The 22,157-nt window shown below is 34.6% G+C and overlaps 1 protein-coding gene across 1 annotated transcript in view; it reads right to left on the bottom strand.

Annotated features, from left to right (window-relative positions):
- The window catches only part of LOC113401936 (uncharacterized), a 44,997-nt gene that overhangs the window by 12,115 nt on the left and 10,725 nt on the right, over positions 1–22,157 (bottom strand). The window contains exons 10-50 of the mRNA XM_026642016.2: positions 21,672–21,806; positions 21,095–21,216; positions 20,683–20,798; positions 19,978–20,132; positions 19,669–19,811; positions 19,208–19,384; positions 18,789–18,898; positions 17,969–18,295; positions 17,496–17,680; positions 16,922–17,107; positions 16,142–16,277; positions 15,547–15,726; positions 14,588–14,858; positions 14,022–14,314; positions 13,763–13,939; positions 13,433–13,627; positions 13,068–13,253; positions 12,612–12,781; positions 11,575–11,789; positions 11,136–11,298; positions 10,830–11,055; positions 10,481–10,585; positions 10,296–10,407; positions 10,004–10,150; positions 9,616–9,734; positions 8,631–8,828; positions 8,166–8,345; positions 7,922–8,020; positions 7,291–7,443; positions 6,794–7,000; positions 6,238–6,396; positions 5,697–5,932; positions 5,368–5,479; positions 4,776–4,946; positions 3,849–3,991; positions 3,084–3,189; positions 2,518–2,648; positions 2,157–2,358; positions 1,563–1,783; positions 725–860; positions 74–451 (exon numbers count right to left, since the gene is read on the bottom strand). Of these exons, the coding sequence (XP_026497801.2) occupies positions 74–451; positions 725–860; positions 1,563–1,783; positions 2,157–2,358; positions 2,518–2,648; positions 3,084–3,189; positions 3,849–3,991; positions 4,776–4,946; positions 5,368–5,479; positions 5,697–5,932; positions 6,238–6,396; positions 6,794–7,000; positions 7,291–7,443; positions 7,922–8,020; positions 8,166–8,345; positions 8,631–8,828; positions 9,616–9,734; positions 10,004–10,150; positions 10,296–10,407; positions 10,481–10,585; positions 10,830–11,055; positions 11,136–11,298; positions 11,575–11,789; positions 12,612–12,781; positions 13,068–13,253; positions 13,433–13,627; positions 13,763–13,939; positions 14,022–14,314; positions 14,588–14,858; positions 15,547–15,726; positions 16,142–16,277; positions 16,922–17,107; positions 17,496–17,680; positions 17,969–18,295; positions 18,789–18,898; positions 19,208–19,384; positions 19,669–19,811; positions 19,978–20,132; positions 20,683–20,798; positions 21,095–21,216; positions 21,672–21,806 (7,183 nt within the window). The remainder of the gene's footprint in view (positions 1–73; positions 452–724; positions 861–1,562; positions 1,784–2,156; positions 2,359–2,517; positions 2,649–3,083; positions 3,190–3,848; positions 3,992–4,775; positions 4,947–5,367; positions 5,480–5,696; positions 5,933–6,237; positions 6,397–6,793; positions 7,001–7,290; positions 7,444–7,921; positions 8,021–8,165; positions 8,346–8,630; positions 8,829–9,615; positions 9,735–10,003; positions 10,151–10,295; positions 10,408–10,480; positions 10,586–10,829; positions 11,056–11,135; positions 11,299–11,574; positions 11,790–12,611; positions 12,782–13,067; positions 13,254–13,432; positions 13,628–13,762; positions 13,940–14,021; positions 14,315–14,587; positions 14,859–15,546; positions 15,727–16,141; positions 16,278–16,921; positions 17,108–17,495; positions 17,681–17,968; positions 18,296–18,788; positions 18,899–19,207; positions 19,385–19,668; positions 19,812–19,977; positions 20,133–20,682; positions 20,799–21,094; positions 21,217–21,671; positions 21,807–22,157) is intronic.

The following is a 22,157-nucleotide window of genomic DNA, read 5'->3' as shown; positions in this document are numbered from 1 at the left end:
TATTGTAAATGGTAAAATTTTAGTAGTTTATTCGAAAATATTAAAGAAAAATTGCTCCTGAGTTTATACTTACTATATTGCCAGTGTTATCGTATTCATGAACGTATTTAACACCGAATGGTGTGTGTGCGTTCTCCACTTTTAGATTCATAGTCGCAAGATCCAGATTCCTATCACTCTTAGTCAATACTTTATCAAAGAAGAATTCAATAAATCTTTCGCGGTCAAAATCGATTGTTGCGTTTCCATTGCTTGATTTTTCTTCTTCTACATAAAAGTACTCAGTGTTAACTAAATGTTGGGTGTTCAATGGAACGGATATCGATATAGTTCCGAGTTGTGTGAAACCATTATCTTGTTTTATGTACTTGTGTGTTGTGTTGAGTGAAGCTGACTTGTTAGGCCAGAACAGATCCACTTTGTTGTCTGATAATTCTTCTATATTATTTATCTGTTAAGAAACAAACCACAAAATTAATCAGTGAGATGGTTTGATAATCGGCTTTACAAAAATAGTCAGTCTAATCATAACAAGTCTTCGTTAAGTCAATCATGGCGATAGATTCAGATGTTTAGCAAAAACGTAATCAATTATATGCAATAAGTATGAGGGCTTTTAAATGCGCAAAAAACGGAAATAGCAAATATTTTTAAAATTTAAAATGTAATCATTTTGTCGATCTTTAGTGGAAGATTCATAAATAAATACATAGTTGAAACTCACTTCGAATATAGACTTGAGCCAGGGCAGGGTGTGGAAGGGCGTGGACATGTTGAAGTGTCCGTCGGTGTGGCGGAACCCGCCGTAGCGCGCGTCGATCTCGCCTATTTGGCAGCTGCCGGGCCGGTGCATGTGGCCCCTGAACCATTCGAATATATATTATCAATCGTCTAATATTCCATAACGGTTGTCTAAATACGGATATATATATATGAGTTTTCACTTTAACCCCAAAATCTAATTTTATTAAAAAGGAAAACGACGAGTTTTGAATTTTCCTAAATACAAATTCTGTTTCAATAGACGCAGTTACTCGACTGTAGATTTATCTACTATTTTTTTATTCTTACCAAAGCAGGAAATAATAATTTCTCATATAATATTAAGTTAGGTTAGGTTATCGTATAAAATACACACAGATACAGATAAATGCTTGATAAGTGTTCGAAGTGAACTTTCTTAACCGCGACAAGATTCTGTGTACCAATATTTTTCAGGTGTAAAATTCAACTGTTGTCCGCCTGGAAAGCACTCATTTGGTGGTAGGGTTTTGTGCAATCCCTTTTCGGTAGGTACTCACACATTATGTATTGTATCGCCAAGCACCAATATTTTATATTGTTATGTTCCGGTTTGAAGGATGATTGAGCAAGTGTAACTACAGGAACAAGGGACGTAATAACTTAGTTCCCAAGGTCGCTGGCGCATTGGAGGTGCAAGGAATGATTACGGGCCAAAGTCTATGGGCAATGATGAGCAATTACCATCTGGTGGCCCATTTGCACCTCCTATCTATTACATAAAAAAAAACTTAATTTAATGTATAAAATGTGTAACTCACTTTACAACGTGGTATCCATGGACCATATCTTTCTGATATGAGCCCTTGAGAGTGAAAGTCGGTTCGCCCTCATATATTGGGGTATTCAAAGCGTAGTCGATGTATCTTGAACCATTCACGTCCCAGTCGTAAGATATTATGTTGTCAACATTTTGGATGACGGAGTTCGATGTCCAAGTTATTGTCGAGTTCGCGTCGAAACTTTCAGCTAGAGTCAGCATCTGTGGACAAGTGGAAGAGTATTATTAACATTTTAATTTAAAATTAATTAATGATGGCTTGAATTTGTCGTAAGAGACCTTTGTGTAGAATTTGGCTGTTCGAAATTTTCGCATATCACTGAATTGTTTACTGTTTTCGAGATTTTCTTCGTGTATATTCTTAATTGTTCATGACTGTTGTAAATATTTGAGGGATCATATGCAAATCGTACGTAGGTAAATTCTGATGTCTAAAGTGAATATAAGCACCCCTCTAATCTTCTAATCTACCCAAACCCTACTTAAGAACACTAAGACAATACCATGATGTGTAAAATAATACGATAGGCGCATTCTTGCTGATTTGATATTCTACTTAATATAATTCGCTCACCTTTCCTTTAAGTCCAACAAGTATTTTGGTAACGTCAGTACGATACATCGCTTCGATAGTCTGAGCAGGATTCATGGCGTCACCCATCGATCCGTCCATGTACAGGGTGTGCACGTCTACGTTCGGCTTCGGGAGGATGGCGTTGATGATGAGATTGAGGCGTTTGTCCATTATAAAGCCAAATGATGCATTTCCTCCGATTCTGTGGAGTGACAAGTGAGAAACCGTATTGTTATAAAGAATACCGAATAATACGAAAGAATATTTTTACTAATATAACATACTATTTTTGCAGACATAACAGCATCTACATTCAATTATGAGTTTTATTTATTACAAGGTAAGGTATAATTTATCTTACTGCCATATGCGATCCAAGTCCATTCTGAATCCAGCATTGGTTTTAGTGAGACCGTCAGCTGTGTTGTTACCGAAGTAGATGTCTAAGTCGACGCTGCGCTGAATTTGCTTTACCAGCTGCTGACCTATTGCCTTTAGAATAAGATACATATTTTATCCTTAGTTTTAGTTTCCGATGAAAACTGCAAGAGTGTTGTGAAGTAGATTTTTATAATTTTGGTGAAATACTAAGATAATCAACAATACATTTTAATTTACATAATATTTTAATTAGTATGGGAATAAAAACATTCGTTTCAAATAGTGAAAATGAAGTTTATTATCTTTGTGTTACAAGCTATTTAAGAATCTATAATAGTTAAGGTGATTTTATGGAATACATACTTATAATGTAGGCGATATTTATGAATTTACAAGGCAGCACACCATTGATTTATCTATGTGTGCTCATCTTGTAAACGTAGTTGAGGAAAAACATTGAGATATATACATACATTTTGATAATGTCTATATTTGCCTTCAACAATAAAGCAGATTAATTTGGTGTCGAGCTTGTCTCGTACTTACGCGTATAAAGAGATCTCCGAGCAAGAAACTCCACTTGAGGTCACCTTCACCTTTCATATCTGGCAATTCGTAGTTACACAGCAGGTAACCAGTTTTTGGTGCAAATCTATAACAATATAATATATATTTTATTAAGTTCAAAGGCTTCAGCAGTATAGGTCTGCAAAAAATTATAAAAAAAATCGAATATAAACTACTAAATGTATTTATTGACTTTAATTTTCGGCAAGGAGTATGCATTTCTAAGAATGATAAGCACAGATTATAATAATACGATTTTATGCGATTATTTTTAGTATATAATCAATTTTTTCATCGCGCCAACATGTTTTGTTTTATAAAACAATTAAACATATTGTCTTGGGTCTGAATGTTTGTGGTACCGTCGTTACTTCTGATTTTCCATAACACAAGTGCTTTAGCTACTTACATTGGGATCAGAGTAATATATGTGATGTTGTCCAATATTTATATTTTATTTATTTATAATATAAAAGAAGACGAGAACGTTTCAGATGGAGGTTATAAAACCTCAGCAATACATTGCAAAAAGGGCATTTTTTTTTCATTTAGGCTAAGTTTTTGCGCTGAATCTAATTTGATAAAATTTGATATGAAGCAAGCTTAAACTCTTAGGAAGAACAGGCTCACTTTAACTTTTTATGTCTAAAGACTGACGACCAACCCATAAAACGGTCGCAAAGAAGCCGCAGGCACCAACTGGTCTTGTATAAGTTTCAGGTTATATATAAAGACTGGACTTACACGAAATCTGTATCACCCTTGACAAACTTCAGCTTCTGTAGCGGCGTCGCGGCCTGCACCGTCACCACCCGTCGCAGCTCCGGGTACACGTCCACCCGGGACTTGAAGTAAATCTCCTTACCCTTCACTTGGGGTATATCCACCTGAAATTAAATCATTTTTACGAATAGGTCTGAGTGACTTGGTGCCTACACTATCAACTTTCCATTATCTTTGTTAGAGACAATATTCGTTCCCTTTTTTCTCCTTTATATTAACTTTTTATGAAGATATGCAAGTGTTTAAAGACATACGTCCAAACATATGCAAAAGGCTATTTGATAATGCGAAAAATAAAGTGCCAATTATTTTAATCCTTATAAATTATGAGTTTAAAAATGGTTATTTATTAACGAAAGTTGAAAATAATAATTATTTTATTCAAAAATCCATAAATAAAAATGCATTTTTTTTAAACATTTGTCACGTGACACAAAACGCTCCTGATTGGTCGGGTTTATGATGACGTCACTTGCTTGTTAACCTCGTTTGTCTACTGTATGTGGATTATATGTGCCACAGATTACAATACAGGCAAGTGATGTCACTTGCACCCATTGCAGCGCCATATAGTCAAAGTAGCGTTTTCGCGCACTATTTAAATATTGAATTTTTAATTTGATATTTTTCAGCAAGTATGTACTAGAATTAAAAAACACAACTTTTACTGCGTTCCTTAACCTCTACTAAATAATATAAAATGGATTAATTAAAAAACAGTCAAATAGCCTATTAGGTATATGTAATTTTAAAACACAGAATCGAACACCGGGGTAATCAAAATATAAGGGAGTAACTCACAATGTTATATTTTAATTTTGTTCCAGATGTGTAATATTTCGTAAATTATATTCAAATACAATTATAATAGAGTTCATTTCAGTTTACCTTAAGATATATATCAGTGAAATTTTGTTCCATTTCTGCCCTGGCGCGGACGGTCGCCTCCATCGGCCCTACGATGTGTGCTGTTATACCGTATAATGTCGGGGAGTTCTCGCACTTCACTCTAACTGTTATCTGCTGACCTTGGCCTTTTGGTACTAACGTTAGAGACAGCTGGAATAGAAAATATTTTTATTGCTATAAACGTTTTCGTAATCGTGTCAATTGTATCATTTGTAAACTTATCAATAAATTGCAAACAGCAATGAATCTAAATATTTTTTAAATTTATACTATAAAGTCAAAATATAACAAATGAGCCCATTTACTTTTACTTTGCCTTTAGATTCTAGTATTTGCCGAAAAAGCTACTTTAGGCATCAATGTGCTATAAAATTTAAGTTGTGACATTACTCAATTATTGTGAACTCAATGTAAATATTGATACTTGTTGGTAGAATAACAATAATATTAGTGACCGGTAGCAATCCTGGCGTACCTAAGTCTAAGTAGGATTGAACGTAAGCAGAACTAGGTATCCTGTCTTGATATACTACAAAAATATAATTAAGCATAAATTAATTCATACTGTTACCTCAAGTGGTTCTCGTTTGAGCACTTTTCCGGATATGCTGTATTCAGTCGTATCCGTCACGAACGAGCCTCGGATATCATCCTCATCGAACTCTCCTATGATTTTCATCGCCCTGATATATAAATGTTTTAAATAAATTATTTATAATTAAATTTATCGATTCGATTATTTGAAAAACATTTTAAATTTGGTGATGATATATTGAATGAGCTAAAGGGACAGAGCGCGCGGGTTTCAAACGAAGGTAATGAGTTTTACTTGATTTAAAATATATTTATGTATATAATTTTGAAGCAATTCCAGAGACGTGTACATGACGGAGGTCGTACCTGAAGCCGTCGTGCGGACTGCTGAGCGCCACGCTGAGCGAGGTGGGCCACTGGTCGGCCTGCAGCGAGTAGGCGGCGTCGCCGGTCGCCAGGTCCAGCGACAGCGTGCGCTGGCGCCGCAGCTCGGCGTACTGCAGCGCCAGCGTGGACGGCGCCAGCACGGGCGACAGCGCGCCGCGCGCCGTCACGCGCAGCCGCTGCGCCGCGCTCGCGCCCCACGCCGTCTCCGCGAACAGCTGCGCCGCCACACGCTATACGCCGGCCTCGCCGCGCCCGCCCTCGTAGTCCCACGGGACAGGACGTGCGCACCGAGGCACGGGTGACTTTTTATTGGCCGACCCGGGGTTTTAACTTAGGACCTCGGGGTCTGTGGCCTTATATCAAGCCACTAGACCGACGAGGAAGTCAATCGATACATTTCATTTATACTTACCTGCTATACTTTTGATAGACGACATCTTCCGATACCGATAACAAAACACTATCGGGTGAATTCTAATTAAACTTGACTCATTAATATATAAAATTCATGTTAACTTACATAATTATTTTGATCTCCCTGTTGTATATGAATTCCTCCACCCACGATATTTTCCACGTCGGAGAAATCTTTCTTAAATTCCATCTTGATGAAATAGTCCTCTAAGTATATCGACGTTAGGTTCAAGCTGCCCGATGTTTCGACGAATGGGTCGTCCAGCTATTATTTCGAATGCAATGAAAAATTTTGTTACTTATTAAAAAATATTTTTTCAATTTATTAATTAATTTTGTTGACTTAAATTAATATTTTATATTAATTTTTATTAATTTTAGAAGAATAAATCTTAATTCATTTTCATAATTGATAAAATTTAGGTAAATATTATTATTTGATTTTAATATTTTAATTTAATATAAATTTTAAAAGTAGTATCTTATTATTAAATAAGATTTAAACACACGTTTAGATCTCCTGTAAAATTAACCTCCTATTAAATGAATCTCCTTTATTTAATGTGACACCATGTTTTTTTTTCTCTTTCGGACAGAGCGAGATAGCAGTTACTTATAATTAAATATAGGTAAGTACAGAGTGAGACAGCTGCAACATTTACCTCGAGTCGTGCTAGAGCAGTAACTGTAAATGAGGGCATTGCCATATCTGCCGATAGTTTCCATAGAGCGTCTTCCAGTCTAGCCGACACTCGCGCTTCTAGAGCCGGTAGCACAGCTAACGGGGTTGCGATGCCGACTGACGCTAAATATGATTGATAGGCGTCGTCTTCACCCAATTCAGTTTCGTAGTATATTTTGTATGATATCTGTGGAATTTTAAATATTCTATGAATTACATATATGAAAAAAGAACGAAGGATTTTCCCACGGAGGTATTTCATATAGGTATATATTGTGAGGGTATTCTGATATTTTCAAGAGCATCGGGCAAGAAGTTCTGTGATCTATATATTAACCACTAATCCACATTGCAGTAGATAGGTAGAAGAGTTATTATAAGAATCAATACTAAGGTTACGTTTTAAATAACCGTTAAATGTTTTTGGGTGGGTCACACAAATCTGTCCAAATGAAAATTGTCATTTTAATATGTTACCTCGTGCCAATAAGTGCCATTGTACAGTAACGCGACGCACGTGACGTTGAACTTCTCTCCGATAGAAATGTCCACGGTGTACACCGACTTGAGCTGCCTGACGGCTGGGAACGGTGTCACCAGATTAAGTGTGTTCTGCATTACTGTGTATTGCTGTAAACAGATTAATTATTTCATTTGATCAAAATTATGATTTGGAATTGCAAAGTAGAGATACCCGAGAATAATTCAGTGGAAAAGAAAGTCTGTTTGTTATGAATGAATGTAATGCTTGCATATGTCGAATCAAATATGTTGCTGACTGTAACTTATCAACTGTCGCATGGCTTGTACTATATTCGTCGGTTATAATATATTTTTAAATAGGAATAAATGTGTCGCCTGTTTGTAAATTGTCTTCTCCATCTATGGACATAAACAACTGCAAGATTACCACTACCCGTGAGATCTAAGATGGTGTGACTTGTAGCATGCAATGACATTTTCGCGAGTGGGTAGTATCAGGTAGGTGAACTACACGAAGCCTTACCGAAATATTTCAAGCGTTTACATCATTTGACTTGATCTCATGAGCTATTAATTTTAAATAGGTAACATTGTTACTTAACTCGATGAGAAAACAACGACTCACCTCAAGAATAAAAACATCTGTCAAAACAATAGGAGGTTTATCGGGAAGGTGTAAAGTGGCATTTGCTTCTAGAATATCTTCTTCATCCGGACCAACGAACTACAAAAAAAAATGTTATAAATATTCTTCAATATGCATTTGTAAAGACTGTATTTGGTAAAAATAATAGTCAATATTAATATTAAGTATAAATTGTACTTATAGAGACGATTATGAGTTTAGGAAAATATAGCTTGATATCAACCTTCATCATATGAGCGTGGAAGGTGATAGTTGGATAGTAGAGCGTGTCCAGTGTGACACTGGCTTCCGTGTCGAAGTTCTCCACGAACATGTCCGGGTTGCCAGGCTTGTGCTGGAAGCGGTCCTTTAAAACGTCCAGGAGACCTTTGTCGTTGTCGACCAGGAGAACCGCTATGCCGAACTGAGGAAGATAAAAATGAGGAATACAGTAATATCCTTAAACATGATTAGCCAAAGTTGCCAGTGATGTACCCTGAATTGAAAAGACCTATAATTAAAATATCATTCTCCTTTAAGAATGGGAGGTTAGGAGGAATATTAGCAAGCAGTAAACATTAATGACTTATTAATCTGTAATTCAAAAACAGAAGTTGATCTTTTCAGAATATTTTAGTGATAAAGTTTGGGTTATTTAAAAAAAAGTATTAAGTCTTTTTTAATAAGACATTGTAAAACTAAACCTCACCTTATGTTTAGATAGTCGTACAGAAAGTTCAGTATCGAGGCCTTTCCCGTATATATTTTTCAAAACAAGACCGTTTTCTTCAAAACCATCCAATGGCGTGTACAATTTGTAGACGTAAACGAAATCTAGAATTGATTTCCATTGCCATATTCCTGTGCAACCGAAGTCCATTGAACCCCATCCCACTCTAAAGTCAATCTATAGTAAGAAGAGACGACACAATTAGATTTATCATAAACCGAACTCAGCTTTATACATACGGTACTTAGTATTGATATAATTACAATTTATCTATTTTTATATTTATTTATCTTTATCTTTTTTAATCTTAAGTTGGAAAAATGGTAAAATAATTTGGTGTCAATGTTTTTAACATGGCCTATTGCAAAAAATATGAGTTAAGTAACTTTGACAATGAATTGACGTGATACCATTCCAGGTCGAATTCTTAAATAATAATAATTAATCTATAATATTCATAATGGATTCGCGAAACAGCGTTTTGAATGTCGGCGAAGTTATTATCGAAATTATGGGAGAAAAATTAGAAATTAAGAGTAGATATAAGCAGAGTGAAATAGTGTTATGCTAAAAATATACATATACTAATCAAGAAACGTTTGTAGTGTATCTTTGCAAATCGGATGGATTATGATAATTTAAGGTTTGTTTCTCTTTATTACCTTCTTCGAGGGGAATAGGGTAAACATTAATTATTACCAACCTAGTTTGGTCAGTGTGGATTCAATTTTAGTAAATATATATATATATATATATACATATATATATATATATATACGGTGTATCACATATGAAGATACAGGTTTTGATCGAGAAACAAAAATCCAATCTCAAAATCGCATTTATAATATTTTTGTAAAATGACTATCTATAAGGACTATTTTGTACTTATAAGCATTTTGTGTTGTTTCGTTTTCAATAAAACTTTAAAAGTAACTGTTATATAATCATCAATTTCGTTTACCTCTTCTGTAGCTCTCTTGGCTGTGATCATAGCTCTGTTCAAATACTGTATTGGCAGAGCGACGTGACCAAATATCTGGAAGTCTTGCATCGATATCAGTTTCAGAAGAACCTCGATTCCTGGGGAATTATATTAGATACACTTATATAAATACAATATTTGCATAATATTGAGATACTTATATTTTTTTCTTCAACTCAGTAGAGTAAGATTAATAAGGTATAAGTATGGTCAAACAATTCGATATTTTCACGTAAATTGGATGCCGAATATTAGTAAGGTAGGATAGAACTGAAATATCAATGATATTTTACTAACAAACAAATCTGAATTAATTAATAATATAATTACTCGAATATACAAATGAGTCTACGCAAAATGTCGGTACCGGTAGTGCTGTTGGGTGTAATGATCATGGCCACGAGATGTCGGTCGGTCTCCACGAAGCCGAAGCGAGCCGAGCTCTGAGAGAACTGCGGCAGCGGTGACGTCACGTTCACAACCAGCATGCAGTTGGTGATACGACGCATGTGGCCTGCGGTACGATACGTACAATTGAAATACTTCAGAATATCTATTGTTTATCGACAAACATCCGAAACAATCTTCTTGTACTTTACAAAATCCATTGACAAAAGTAATTCAAAAATATTTATTTGCACTTCAGTGACACCATTTACCGTTTACGTATATTTTGACGACTTTCTCTTCTAAATCCAGATATGTCACGCCTTTGATATCCCTCTTGTGACCTAATACGAACTCGGTTCTCAGGAAACCTTTGGTGTAGCCCTGGAAATTACAAAGTCAACATAATTTAAATTTCAAAAATAATCCCCTAATAGATCAATAAAAGTAAACTCACTTGGAATGGCGTGAGAAGTGTAACTCGCCCTGTGACGTTGTTCTCCTTTAGTCCTTTAGTTATGTCCCAAGATGAGTTGATCATTAGCAAGCCATCTTCGTTATACTAAAAAAAAGTTCATTTTCAAATGCATTGTTTCAAATGATATGGTACATAAACCACTATAGACATAGCATGATCTAATAGGTCTTCTAATATGACTATCTTATTTGTAATAAATACAATGAAATTTAATTATGGGCCCATGGAATCTGAATTATATCACAAACGCTCCAAGTCTAATAAAAACTAGATTAAACTGACTTTAATCCAGTTTTTTCTAGTTAGTTTCAGTAAAAATCTATAATACCTGAAAACTCAGCAACGTGTCTGCAGATTTCTTCCACACGACGGTATGTTTAGCGATCGCAGCTGCTTTAGGCAAAGTCGGTATCGTGGAATTGACTGATGCATTGATTTCTCCATAGAATTTTGTGGTCGTGAATAGATAATCGGCCAATAAGCTAAATGCTAGATAGTCTTTCTGCCAGTTCATGCTTCCATTTAGAGCCTGGAGGTTGTCTTTGTAACGCCACCTTCGAAGAAAATGTAGAAGGATTATCTACTAAATATAAAAGTAACAGAGGAGATTATATCAATATATAATTTCACTTACATCAGGTTGAAGCTCGTATCTTCCCAGCCGGGGAAGGGGGTATTGAGGCTCGACAGAAGCGCATATACAGTCTGTTCATGCGCTTCTGAAAAGGCTTTAACACGCCAAACTATAGCAGTCGGACTTGCCCACCCCATACGTATCATCCACTCACAGAACCAATCTAAAAAGATTTAATGAAATGCATTACAAACGTAAATAAATTATGTGTGATAAAATCAAATAAGAGTTCATTTAGAATTTGTCTTAATATTTCAACAACGCCAGGAAACCTGAACGTGCCTGATGAATATTATGCTACATGCATCAGGTGTTACTTATTGCCTAGCAATTAGACATGTTCGGTCTGTTAATCTGGGAAATTGAGAAGATTAGAGGCGATCGACACAGGAGCTGGTGAACTGCCTACAGCAGCGAGAGGCAGCGAGAAGCAGCGCACCTCTGAGCAGGAACTCGAACTCCCCGTTGACGACGCGGCCGGGGTAGTGCAGCGTGGCGTGGCCCGAGTGGTGCCAGTCGCCGCGGCGCCGCAGCTGCGCGTCCACGCTCAGCTTCTGCGACGGGTCGCGGTTGGCGTCCCAGTTCAGCGCCGCGCTCAGCCGCTTGCTGTCGGCGCCCACCGCGCGCGCGTACGACACGTGCACGTCGCGCAGCCTGCGCACGCACGCACCGTATTATCATACTTGCAGTTAATGTCCAGTACATCCCTTTTGTAAGCACCTATACATTTCATTAAATAATAGCTAGTACTGACCCATATTTTAAATGCAGGCGATCAGAAGGTAAACTTACGTAACCATTTTTTTTGTATGATATTCTTAGGCGGACTGGTGAATGAGCCACCTAATAGTAAATGGCCAACGATCGTCTGTTCACATTGGCGCCGTTAGAAATATTAACCATTCTTAAAACACCAATGCACCACCAATCTTGGGAACTAAGATGTTATGTCTCTTGTGCCTGTAATCACGCTCACTCACTTCTTCAAACCAAAACACAACAATACTGAGTATTGCTGCTTGGCGGTAGAATATGTAAGGTTAGATTTATATTATGATTATCACAATATTATTTGCCGCCATTACATAACTCGCATGTCTTTGTACAAATTCATCCGATTTCCCCATAAGAGTTGAAATAGAGGTTGAAATTTCGTATATAAGTTAGTCTTGAAGTCCGTCATTTTTTAAGTAAGAAGATTGGCGTGCCAATCATGATACTGAGGAATTTAAGACTTCCAAAACTATGCAACGGTACCAGACTAACGGCACTTCATCGTAATGTCATAGAGGCTACAGTTGTCATTGAATGATGGATGGATGAGAAACAGTGTATATTCCACGAAAAATTATTTATACACAATTTGCACGCGAGCAAAGCCGCGGGCAACGGCTTGTCATTTATATCGAAACATTTATAAAGAAAAAATATATACTTAGATATAAATTTCTAAAAGTCTCGTATATTTCAACTCACTGGTCAAAGTGTATGTCCATATTGATATTGGTGTCATTATTGAGGTCGGCGTTTAAGTTGAGGCTGTAAGTTTTCCCACTTATATCAACTTCTCCATATGCCGTGAAGTTTTGCTCAGAGAGCAATAAGTACCGGACCAAAGCTTTGTATGTGTCATCATTGTATTGACCCTAAAAATTAAAATAAAACAAATTTTGTTAGGAAAAAGACATTGTGTACTTTATTATTTTATTTTCAAGTCAAATGGCCTTGAAAATAAGAAGAGTTGAAGCCAACAACAATCTCAAGTTTAAACAAGAACACACGTCACTATTTTGGTCACATTGTTAAGTAAAGTTTATAATTTATCTCGTACTCAGCGTTGAAGGAAAGCATCTCGAGAAAATATAAGTGTGTCGTTCCAAAATGATTGATAATAAGGGGGTAGGAATTTACTAATATTGTCTAATAATTTACCTCAGCAATAAAAGTTATTTGTCTGTTATCCTGTGTAAATCTCGCATCCACGGCGATGTCTTTGAAATGACTGCTGTTGATTAAAACCTTGAGCCGATGAGAAGCTAAGTTTGTCTTGGACTGGTCTTGGTACACTGCGTCTATGTTGAAGTCCACTCCAGTGAACCATACTCCCATTGCATTCACCTGGTGTTATATTAGCTTTGTTAATTTATAAATATCAGGAATAATAATGAAGATTACGGAAAAATATCAAATGAAATAGATTTTACTCGGCAATTTAAATAATGGCTATTTCTAAAAGAAAAATTCAATACATACAAAAAATGGCGAAATAAACAAAATAATGAAACATATAAACTTACTTGGAACTCATTAGGTCTTTTTTCATGTAACTTAGCCTTGAGCTCACAAGGATGTAATGTCGGTAAGGTGACGTTTAGTTCCGCATCCGCATACAGCTGAGTCCCGGGCGGGGCGAACAAGTATCCTGAGAGGAGGATCTCGCGAGATTTCGGATTGAAATTGAATAAGGCAAGAGCTGAATATTTAGGTCCTATCTGGAATCGTAAAAATGTATCTCTCATTTCCATGTACATTTTGCTTAATTTTGTTAAAAGAAATAATAAAATATTTTGGTTCAGTTAAAACATCAAACCGAAAATGTTTTGAACTTTCCTCGAAATAATACTTACTTGATCGTACTGTAATTTCAATAACATTGGTTTTGGTCTTTTGAGGGCGACTAGCGTATCCAATTTAAGTCCATTGAGCCTATCAATACGTTTGAATACGAATGTGAACGCAGGGTCCAGTTTCTGATCCTTAGATGCACTAACATTAAATTCTATGTCAACATGGTTTTGAGTTTTCTGAAAACAACAGAAATATCTTTGTGCAAAAATGAACGCAAGGTAATAAAAAACACGACATATAAATCATAATAATACTCACCACATTACGTAGAACCGAATAGAAATTATAGACAGGATACGCTGTGAACTCCATAGACAATTCCCCATACAGATCGTGTCTATACGACATTTGCCTTTCGCTGTATAACCCTTCAATTTTTATCGTCTGTTTAGGGTTGCCATAGAATTGATAATCGACGTGCAACTTTGTACCGTATGTAGGTCCATTTACAGTGTAATATCCTATTAAACGACTTGCTAATTGTTTTGTTTGGAAATCGGCTGATATATCCCATTGAGTGACACCACCTTTGGACTTCACTTTAAGACTCCCTAAAAGTAATGATTATTGACAAGAATGAGTTAAAAAACTTCAACTTAACTACAAAGTATGGTATATATCATAAACAACCAGCGCTGAAAATATTATAGATTTTGTATGTTAAGACATGCCTATTTCTTATTACGTATTTTTGTCTCAATTATTTTTTTCCATCGTACGTGAGTAGAAGCTAATCTCTTCAAGGGATAATGGCACATATTTTATCGTAAGTTCTCTTTTGACATTTTTTGTATAAAGAGAAGTATAATAATTTCTAAACTTACCCGACAATTCCGCTATCTTCTCATCGTTAACAACCCAAAATGCATGAGGCAGCCAAACAAATCCGTACTTGATATCATGCCTCTTCAAAGACATTACAGTATCAAACTGTTTCTTTCCATCTACATCCAGGCTAGCTTCTAAGGATTTGTCGTATGGTAGGTTGCGGTACAGAGCTTTGGCCTTAATGGTGCTCTCTGAAGATTGAAGAGTGAGAGCCGCGGTGCTTGACGTGTTCGATAAGCTTAGGGCTGCGTTGAACATACGTTTCTCCTACAAATTACACATGAATATAATGCATACATATATCTTATACCTATTTTCGTTCAAAGTGGGAAAATTTGTTACGTTATATGTATGGATATATATATCACCGTAGAATTGTAAATACCGTCAGATTGTAATCTATCTAGCGAGATTGTAATCTGCCGAAATATTGTGGACGGTGATTTAACTCAAAATAAAACGTTAAAAATTTCGATAATTTATGATATTTCAGGTAGGTTAGGTTAGAGCTTTTATAATTTAACTTTAATTAGCTTCGGTAGATTATGATTTACCGAAAAGTAATGCATTAATTTGTAAGCAGTATGTTACGGTTCACAATCTGTTGACAGTTCGCAATCTTGCGAGATAGATTACAATCTAACGGTATTTACAATTTAACGGTGACATATATACATATAGTTACATTATAAATATAGGAATTATTATTAAGAAAAATATTTCTTCTCAATTCTCTTATTATAAAAGTGAAGGCACACTAAAATACCAAAGACAAATTAAAGATATGATATGCCAAAAGCACGGGCAACATGTCTGTGGAGATACAAATGTAACAATAATAGATTATTATCAGTAAAAGATAATTTTCATAAAACACATACTAAAATTATTATGGTTTGTAATAAAATGTTTTTGGAAAATTTATAATCACATTTGGTAGTTTTTCTCATCTTACCTTACTATTTGGAGTGTCGAATGAGAACCCTAATACATCTGTAGTCTCGTTTCTATCCCACTTGTATTGGAAGGCGTATGTTTTGGCGGAGGGGTCGGCTTTTTCTAAAGATATAATGTACTTGGCGGGGCCACTCATTATGAAATATGGCGCATTCCGGAGATTGGTCATGTTAGGGAACTGAAAGTAATTCAAATTATGTTCTTTATACGGTCATAAATGTTTCACTTGCATTTCGAACATCGCCTCTTCATTGGAGTTTTGAGACTTTTTCACCTACGCCATTTTGTAATATCTTTAATTATTTATATAATAGTATTATGAAGATCAATCATTACATTAAATTAATTAAATAAACAAACGATTAAATTTAATTTATATATTATCTAATAAATTTTCTGGTCATTAGTTTTTTGGCAGAATTTCTCCGTAAAATTTACATTTCCGTATAACTTTTATTTGACAAGACAAACTCTTAAAATGATAATTTAAAGGTGTTTTTAAGATCCTGTTTCACTATTCTTTTTTGTATTTGACAAAAAAAAAATGGTATGGAATTGTTGTAAACTTAATCCAGATTTTATTAGTAAATCACCTGGTAAGCGGCGCAAACTTTGATACCGATAGCTTTGTCGAAGGTACTCCAACTGCAAGTACTTTGTTCTATTCTATTCTTGTTCAAGCCTTGCTGTTGAAGCTCTTGGTCTCCATGAAGTATGAGCAGTTCTGATCTGAAATTGAGTATAATATTAAAAAATATGTTATAATAATAATCTTCCTTAAAAATAATTTCGGGCATCCGCGGAGTGTGGTCATCTACATAGAGGGTGGTAATGTGCTCAGGTGTTTGGGCAGGTTTACTCCCTGTTCCCTCAGTCTTATGGGACCATTACTATGGTAACAGAGGAAACATACGTGAAGAGAGATCGGGTTTAGAGCACAATGGACAGGTGTTATGTGTTAACAAAGACACGAGGGCGTAACAAGTGTCAACTTCTCTACTTCGGGTTGTAATTAAGAATTGCTTAAAAAATCGCAATAACTACAAATATGTACTTATAACTTGCAATATATGTTAAATGCTAGAGAACTTGGCAGTATGAAGACGGCATTTACTGGTAAGTTAACCAATTATAAAAATATATCCTTTCACCTAAGTTTGTCTATTGCATGAAATAAAGAAAATTAATTTATAAATAACAAAGCATACATTAATTATATGTTACTTGCAGCGTTACATTACATAATTTCATTATACATATGATTGATCGTTTAACATTCCTACACTAAAGCAGACGGGACTGAAATATTGCTATCTCTTTCTAACGAGTGCTATAGAAAAATATAGCAAGTCTTTCAACAAAAAATTACTTACTTGGCAGCGAATATTTCCTGCTTGTCCCTTGGTAAGGACAGGTCCAATCGCACTAGTCCAAGGCCGCGTATCGATAGTTTCGCTTCCAATGCCGTGGCGGTGTAAAGCCTTGACGACAGCCTAATGCCACTTGACGCTAAGGAGCCAGCCGACACACTCATCGTAGCTGCTATGTTTACCGCAACACTAATGTTAATTTTTTTGGAAATATTAGTATGTAACTGATTAAAAATATATATCATAGTAGTTCTAAAAGTTTACAAAGAAAAAATTGTTTATTATATGTAATTTATTTGCAAAGATTTTATCACTACGAAGAATCAATTTTTAAGGAGGCATACTGGGTTTCTAAGAAAAAGAGTGGAAAATGCCCAAAGGAAAATCATTTGGAAATTATAATAAATACTAAAAATGCATGAATTATCTATTCTCTCTATTGAAAAATCTTATTTTCTGACTGTGAATATTTGCTATTACATATTAAAAAAAAACAGATGTCATTGCAAAAGCTCGTAGTCTTGCTAATAATTATCAACGAAAATCTGGGAGTTCGTGAAATACATATAAAACTTACCTGGGTCTTATTTTCCCTTCAAAGTCCAAATTACCGGATTGGGTGTATTTGTCAACTACCGTACCGGACATTTTTGTGTCGACGTAACTTGTGCCCATAAGGTTCATATTAAGAGGGAGTCCACTACCAGTGGGCACGGAGAATGTTGTATCGAGGAATAATGACGCCTTATTGTATGATATTTCCTAGAAATAGATACTTCTTAATATCATTTAATAATTAATGAGGTTCATTGTTTATGTATTTGTATATGTATATATTTTCTAGACTTAAACACTATAAAATTAACGTAAGTTAATTATGATTGACCCCTGTTTCAAAATTAATTAAAATCTACATCTTTCATTGTCAAAATCTTCTAGAATTTTAATTTCTACTAAATTGTAGTAGTTTTAGTATTATTAAGCTCCAATAAATTTAATAATTCGAGGTAAATGATAATTATGAATAATTTTTACACAAAAAATACTGACCTTTCCTGATAAAATTTCTAGAATTCTCAACTTTGGGTCCAACCGTTCTAAAGATTTTCGTATCTCTTCATCACCTTCTGCACTCCAAAAAGATATTTCGTTACCGAACACTTTGAATCCTATTTCGGCCATAGGAAACCGATGCTTAAGAGCATTGTTCTTGTATCCAAGATCGTCAATTTTCCCTCGAACCTCGTCAGCTTCGTTGGTTGAGCGGAAGAATCGGAGTTTATTTATTTTTTCGTTTATTTTACTTTTACTTAGAGGTCCGTTGTTACCAAAGAGATTTTCGAAATATCTTTCAAATCCTTCGCCTCGGGCTTTAATCTGAAATTCGAATTTATTAATTACTGAAGAATCAGTAGAGTTATTTTTTAAGAAAAAAATCGAAACTAACCGCGGAATACCTTCATGAAATGTCAATAAAGTTATATAATAATAAGTATCACATTATGCGGATACATGCATAAAAACAGTGCATCACCATAAGTCAAATGAAAATTAATCATCAAAAATCCATGAGAGACACTGAGTTCTTTCAAATTAGCCCTGCAGTTAATGATGATTTTATTTTAAATAAAAGTATCAATATATTTACAATTACACTGGTCTGATGAGACTTATTAAAATATTTATTATAATATATAAAATATTTATATTTGACTAGACATAGACACATAAATAAATATATAGACAAATAAAAAAATACATATGGCATCAAACACCTTATGAGGCACAGAAGTAGGAGATATATGTGATTTATAGGAGATTATTTTTAAGTATTTACACAAGGAGAGTCCAATATTTAAATTTTACTTACTTCTAATAAATTAATTGATTCTCCAAACATATCAACAGTCAAGTTCAGTGATACAGATCTTGGTATGTATGAGTCGGGTGAGAATATCACATTAGCTTCGTAGTTACCACCTGGACAATTACAGAGGGAAACATAATGTTACATAAATAAAACTCAGTCCGTAGTGGAAAATCTTATAGTTAGGTTAGATAACAAAATATTGAAATAACGATCTTATTTTGTATATTTACTTAAAGTTTTCCAAATACTGATTTAAGTCAGATTAAATCGTTAAACTTAAATCTGAATGTTCATTGGTCGCTGGAAGTTGACGATGTAATAGGTGACCAATGAGCGTTAAGTGTTTAGTTCAATAATAAATATGACACTCACATGAAATCAACGATAATTACATTACAATTAAAATATAGTAAAATTACCAGCATTATATTGGTCGAAAAAGACACTCTGTTCATAATTTCTTGAGAACATCCTGAAGTCTGGATTATCTTCTAATTGGGGCATCGTGTTACCCGACAGCAAACCTTGGATTTCTACTCGAGATGGTAGTGAAGACTGTCCGAGGTTATTGAGATGACTCCAGACGAATGTCGCCACTGTTGGTCAAGAAGGTGATATTTTAAATTATATAGATGTTTCGTGGAAAAACGTTGAAAGTTATGGTAATAACAAGATATTTTCGAGAGCGCCTTTTTGAGCTGAATTATTATATCCAGTTTAATTGCTAATATATGCTAAGCCTCATCAAAATCGCTAAATGGCTTTCTTATTTGTAACTTACGTTACTACTACAAATTTATGCACAAAATAACTAAATTACTTAAAATTTTGGGACACAAATTTGACTTTGACAAATTTCACTTCAAAAATAAATTAATACCTTGATTGACGGGTTCGTTCCTTAAAGAGTGGAATATCTTCCTGATAGTACTGAGGTTCGGACATCGCATTACTTGCAAGTACGATGCAATACGAATTTCCACGTCAACTAAGTCTTCTCTATATGTTTCTAAAAAGTATTCTCTGAAAACAAATAATAACATTGTATGATTTCCTGAACACTTCAAGTAACAAAGACGTGTAAAAATTGTATCTTGTAAATCTTGCTACCAAGCATTTCTGCAACGTTTGGGCCGAATATTACAATTTTCCAAATTTCGACAAAAATGAAGAATTTATTAAGCCTCACCTTGTTTCAGCACAAGGCGTCCGTCTGAAAGCGTCGATAGTAACTAATCGGGTAGGAACAGGAATCATGCTATCTCCTATAACACTCATCAAAATGTCCGCAAACTCTTGCTTGAACCCACCGATATTACCGAGTGCTTTAATTGCTATTGTTAACTGAAATTAAATATAGTCAGGTATGTTATATATTAAATTGATTTAAGAGTCAGGCAGGAGTGAAAGAGACAAATAAATTCGCAAAACAAAGACAAAAGAAAGATTTTGAATTTTGAAAGATATTCGCTCGAGTTTGTTTTATTTCAAATGGATGTATTATAACAATCTGTGTCCATAGATAGATTTATTTATTTTATAAATAATTGGTGATATTTTTACTTTAATTTAGTGATAAAAATTTAGTCATATTTAGAATTAAGTAGAATTCAATCAATGTGTGATTCTACGATACAGGATATTGAAAACGTGTCAAAGTCCAGTGTCAAATAATACAAAAAATCTATAAAAAAATTTCAACTGACAATATAATGAAGAATATTCAAATATAAAGTATATTTAATAATTTATTAAATATAAAGAAATGAATTCAATAATTAATTATATAATATAAGCATAAAATTACGGGAGTGACATAGCTCCGTTTAATAAAATAGATGAAAAAACAATAAGTACTGGGCTAAATTGTTTCGCAGTATTTTGTATAACTTACACTGTCTCTTTCTTCTCTCGGAGCATTGACCACTCCCTTGCTGATCCTTTCATTGATAATGTCTTGGAATTCTGATAAGATTTGTTTAGGGAATTCGTCTTCGCAACATTCTCGAACTGAAATCAAAGTCATTGATATAGATGTGTGTTGCTTGTGAACATGGAATGTAAACATGAGAAAATTATGATGATCTTAATGTCCTGACCATACATTACGGCATCCGGATGTACGTTTGAGATACAGTTTTTGTTGGATACTCTTTTTAAAAAAACAAGTTTTATCTTCTATTAGGTATTTTTATTGAAATATATTATTTTTGGGTGTGTATGCGTACTTTTGGGTGTATGTTTGTGTTTGTGGGCTTTGAGAGGTTATTTGTGTAGGTATTTTATATAATAAAAAAGAATCATACGTGACTTCCCGCTGTGTTTGCAGTAGGAATGGACCATAGACGATACCGTGAAACTTATAATCTTGTCGTTCTTCTGTTTCTGTAGCAGTTCCAACATACTCTTCAACATTTCTAGTTTAGGTCTGTAAAATATTGTAATATAGGAGTATTTTAAATATGTATTTTGATGTACCATTTACACTTTCCATGTATTTGAGGATGCACTCGTAACTTTATAGAGGTAAAACTTTCTCAATACCAAATTAACCTGTTGAATTATAAACGCCAATAATAGCTGTTTTTTGTAGGGTTGGAAACACCACTTTCAACCAAGAAACACTGAGCTCTTTAATTTGCTGCTTAAATACGTTCAATTGGTTGGGTTTGGTGGTATGAGGATGAAAAAAAAATCTCGGGTAATTACCAATTTTTAATCACGTTAGAATCTATATGGTATAATTTCAGAGCTCTGAGAGAAAAAAATAATATAGCAGCAAATAGATTCCACAATAAAGAGTCACCTAAGGTTTGGCGCAAGAGCTGGGCTCTATATCAAAATAAGTTTGACAAAATGATTATAAGGTGTTGCATGAAATACCTTGGTATCATAGCCATAGACATGAGCCATTCGTGTCTAGTTTCTTTGTTGACCTCGTTGTTAACAATCAAGTTCTTTATCAGCTCCACCGACCCAGGGCTCGCTATGTAGGGTAGAGCGTCGAGAATGTGCTTACTACAAACAAAAAAGTTTATTGTCATATTGGATTTTTATTTGTGCAGTGATTATTCTTTCTGTGTATTAATTGGTGTATGTTTTGTTTACGGTACTTAGTTTATATATGTCACCGTAAGATTACAATCTATCTCGTCAGATTGTAAACTGTCGAAATTCACAATATTTCGAAAGATTACAATATAGCTAAAAATAATGTGTTAAATTGCAATCATATTTCACAGTTCACAATATTTCGACAGATTACAATCTGTCTCGTATGATTTTTGTAATCTTACGGTGACATATATGCAGTTAAGTAGAAATGTCTCTGATTCATCTAGTCTACTCTTGCACGGGTTTTCATTCGCA

The sequence above is a fragment of the Vanessa tameamea genome, chromosome 23 (assembly GCF_037043105.1).
Source record: "Vanessa tameamea isolate UH-Manoa-2023 chromosome 23, ilVanTame1 primary haplotype, whole genome shotgun sequence".
In the NCBI taxonomy this organism is placed as follows: Eukaryota; Metazoa; Arthropoda; class Insecta; order Lepidoptera; family Nymphalidae; genus Vanessa; species Vanessa tameamea.
The sequence above is the reverse complement of the archived record's forward strand: the minus strand, read 5'-3'. Positions and strand labels throughout refer to the sequence as shown.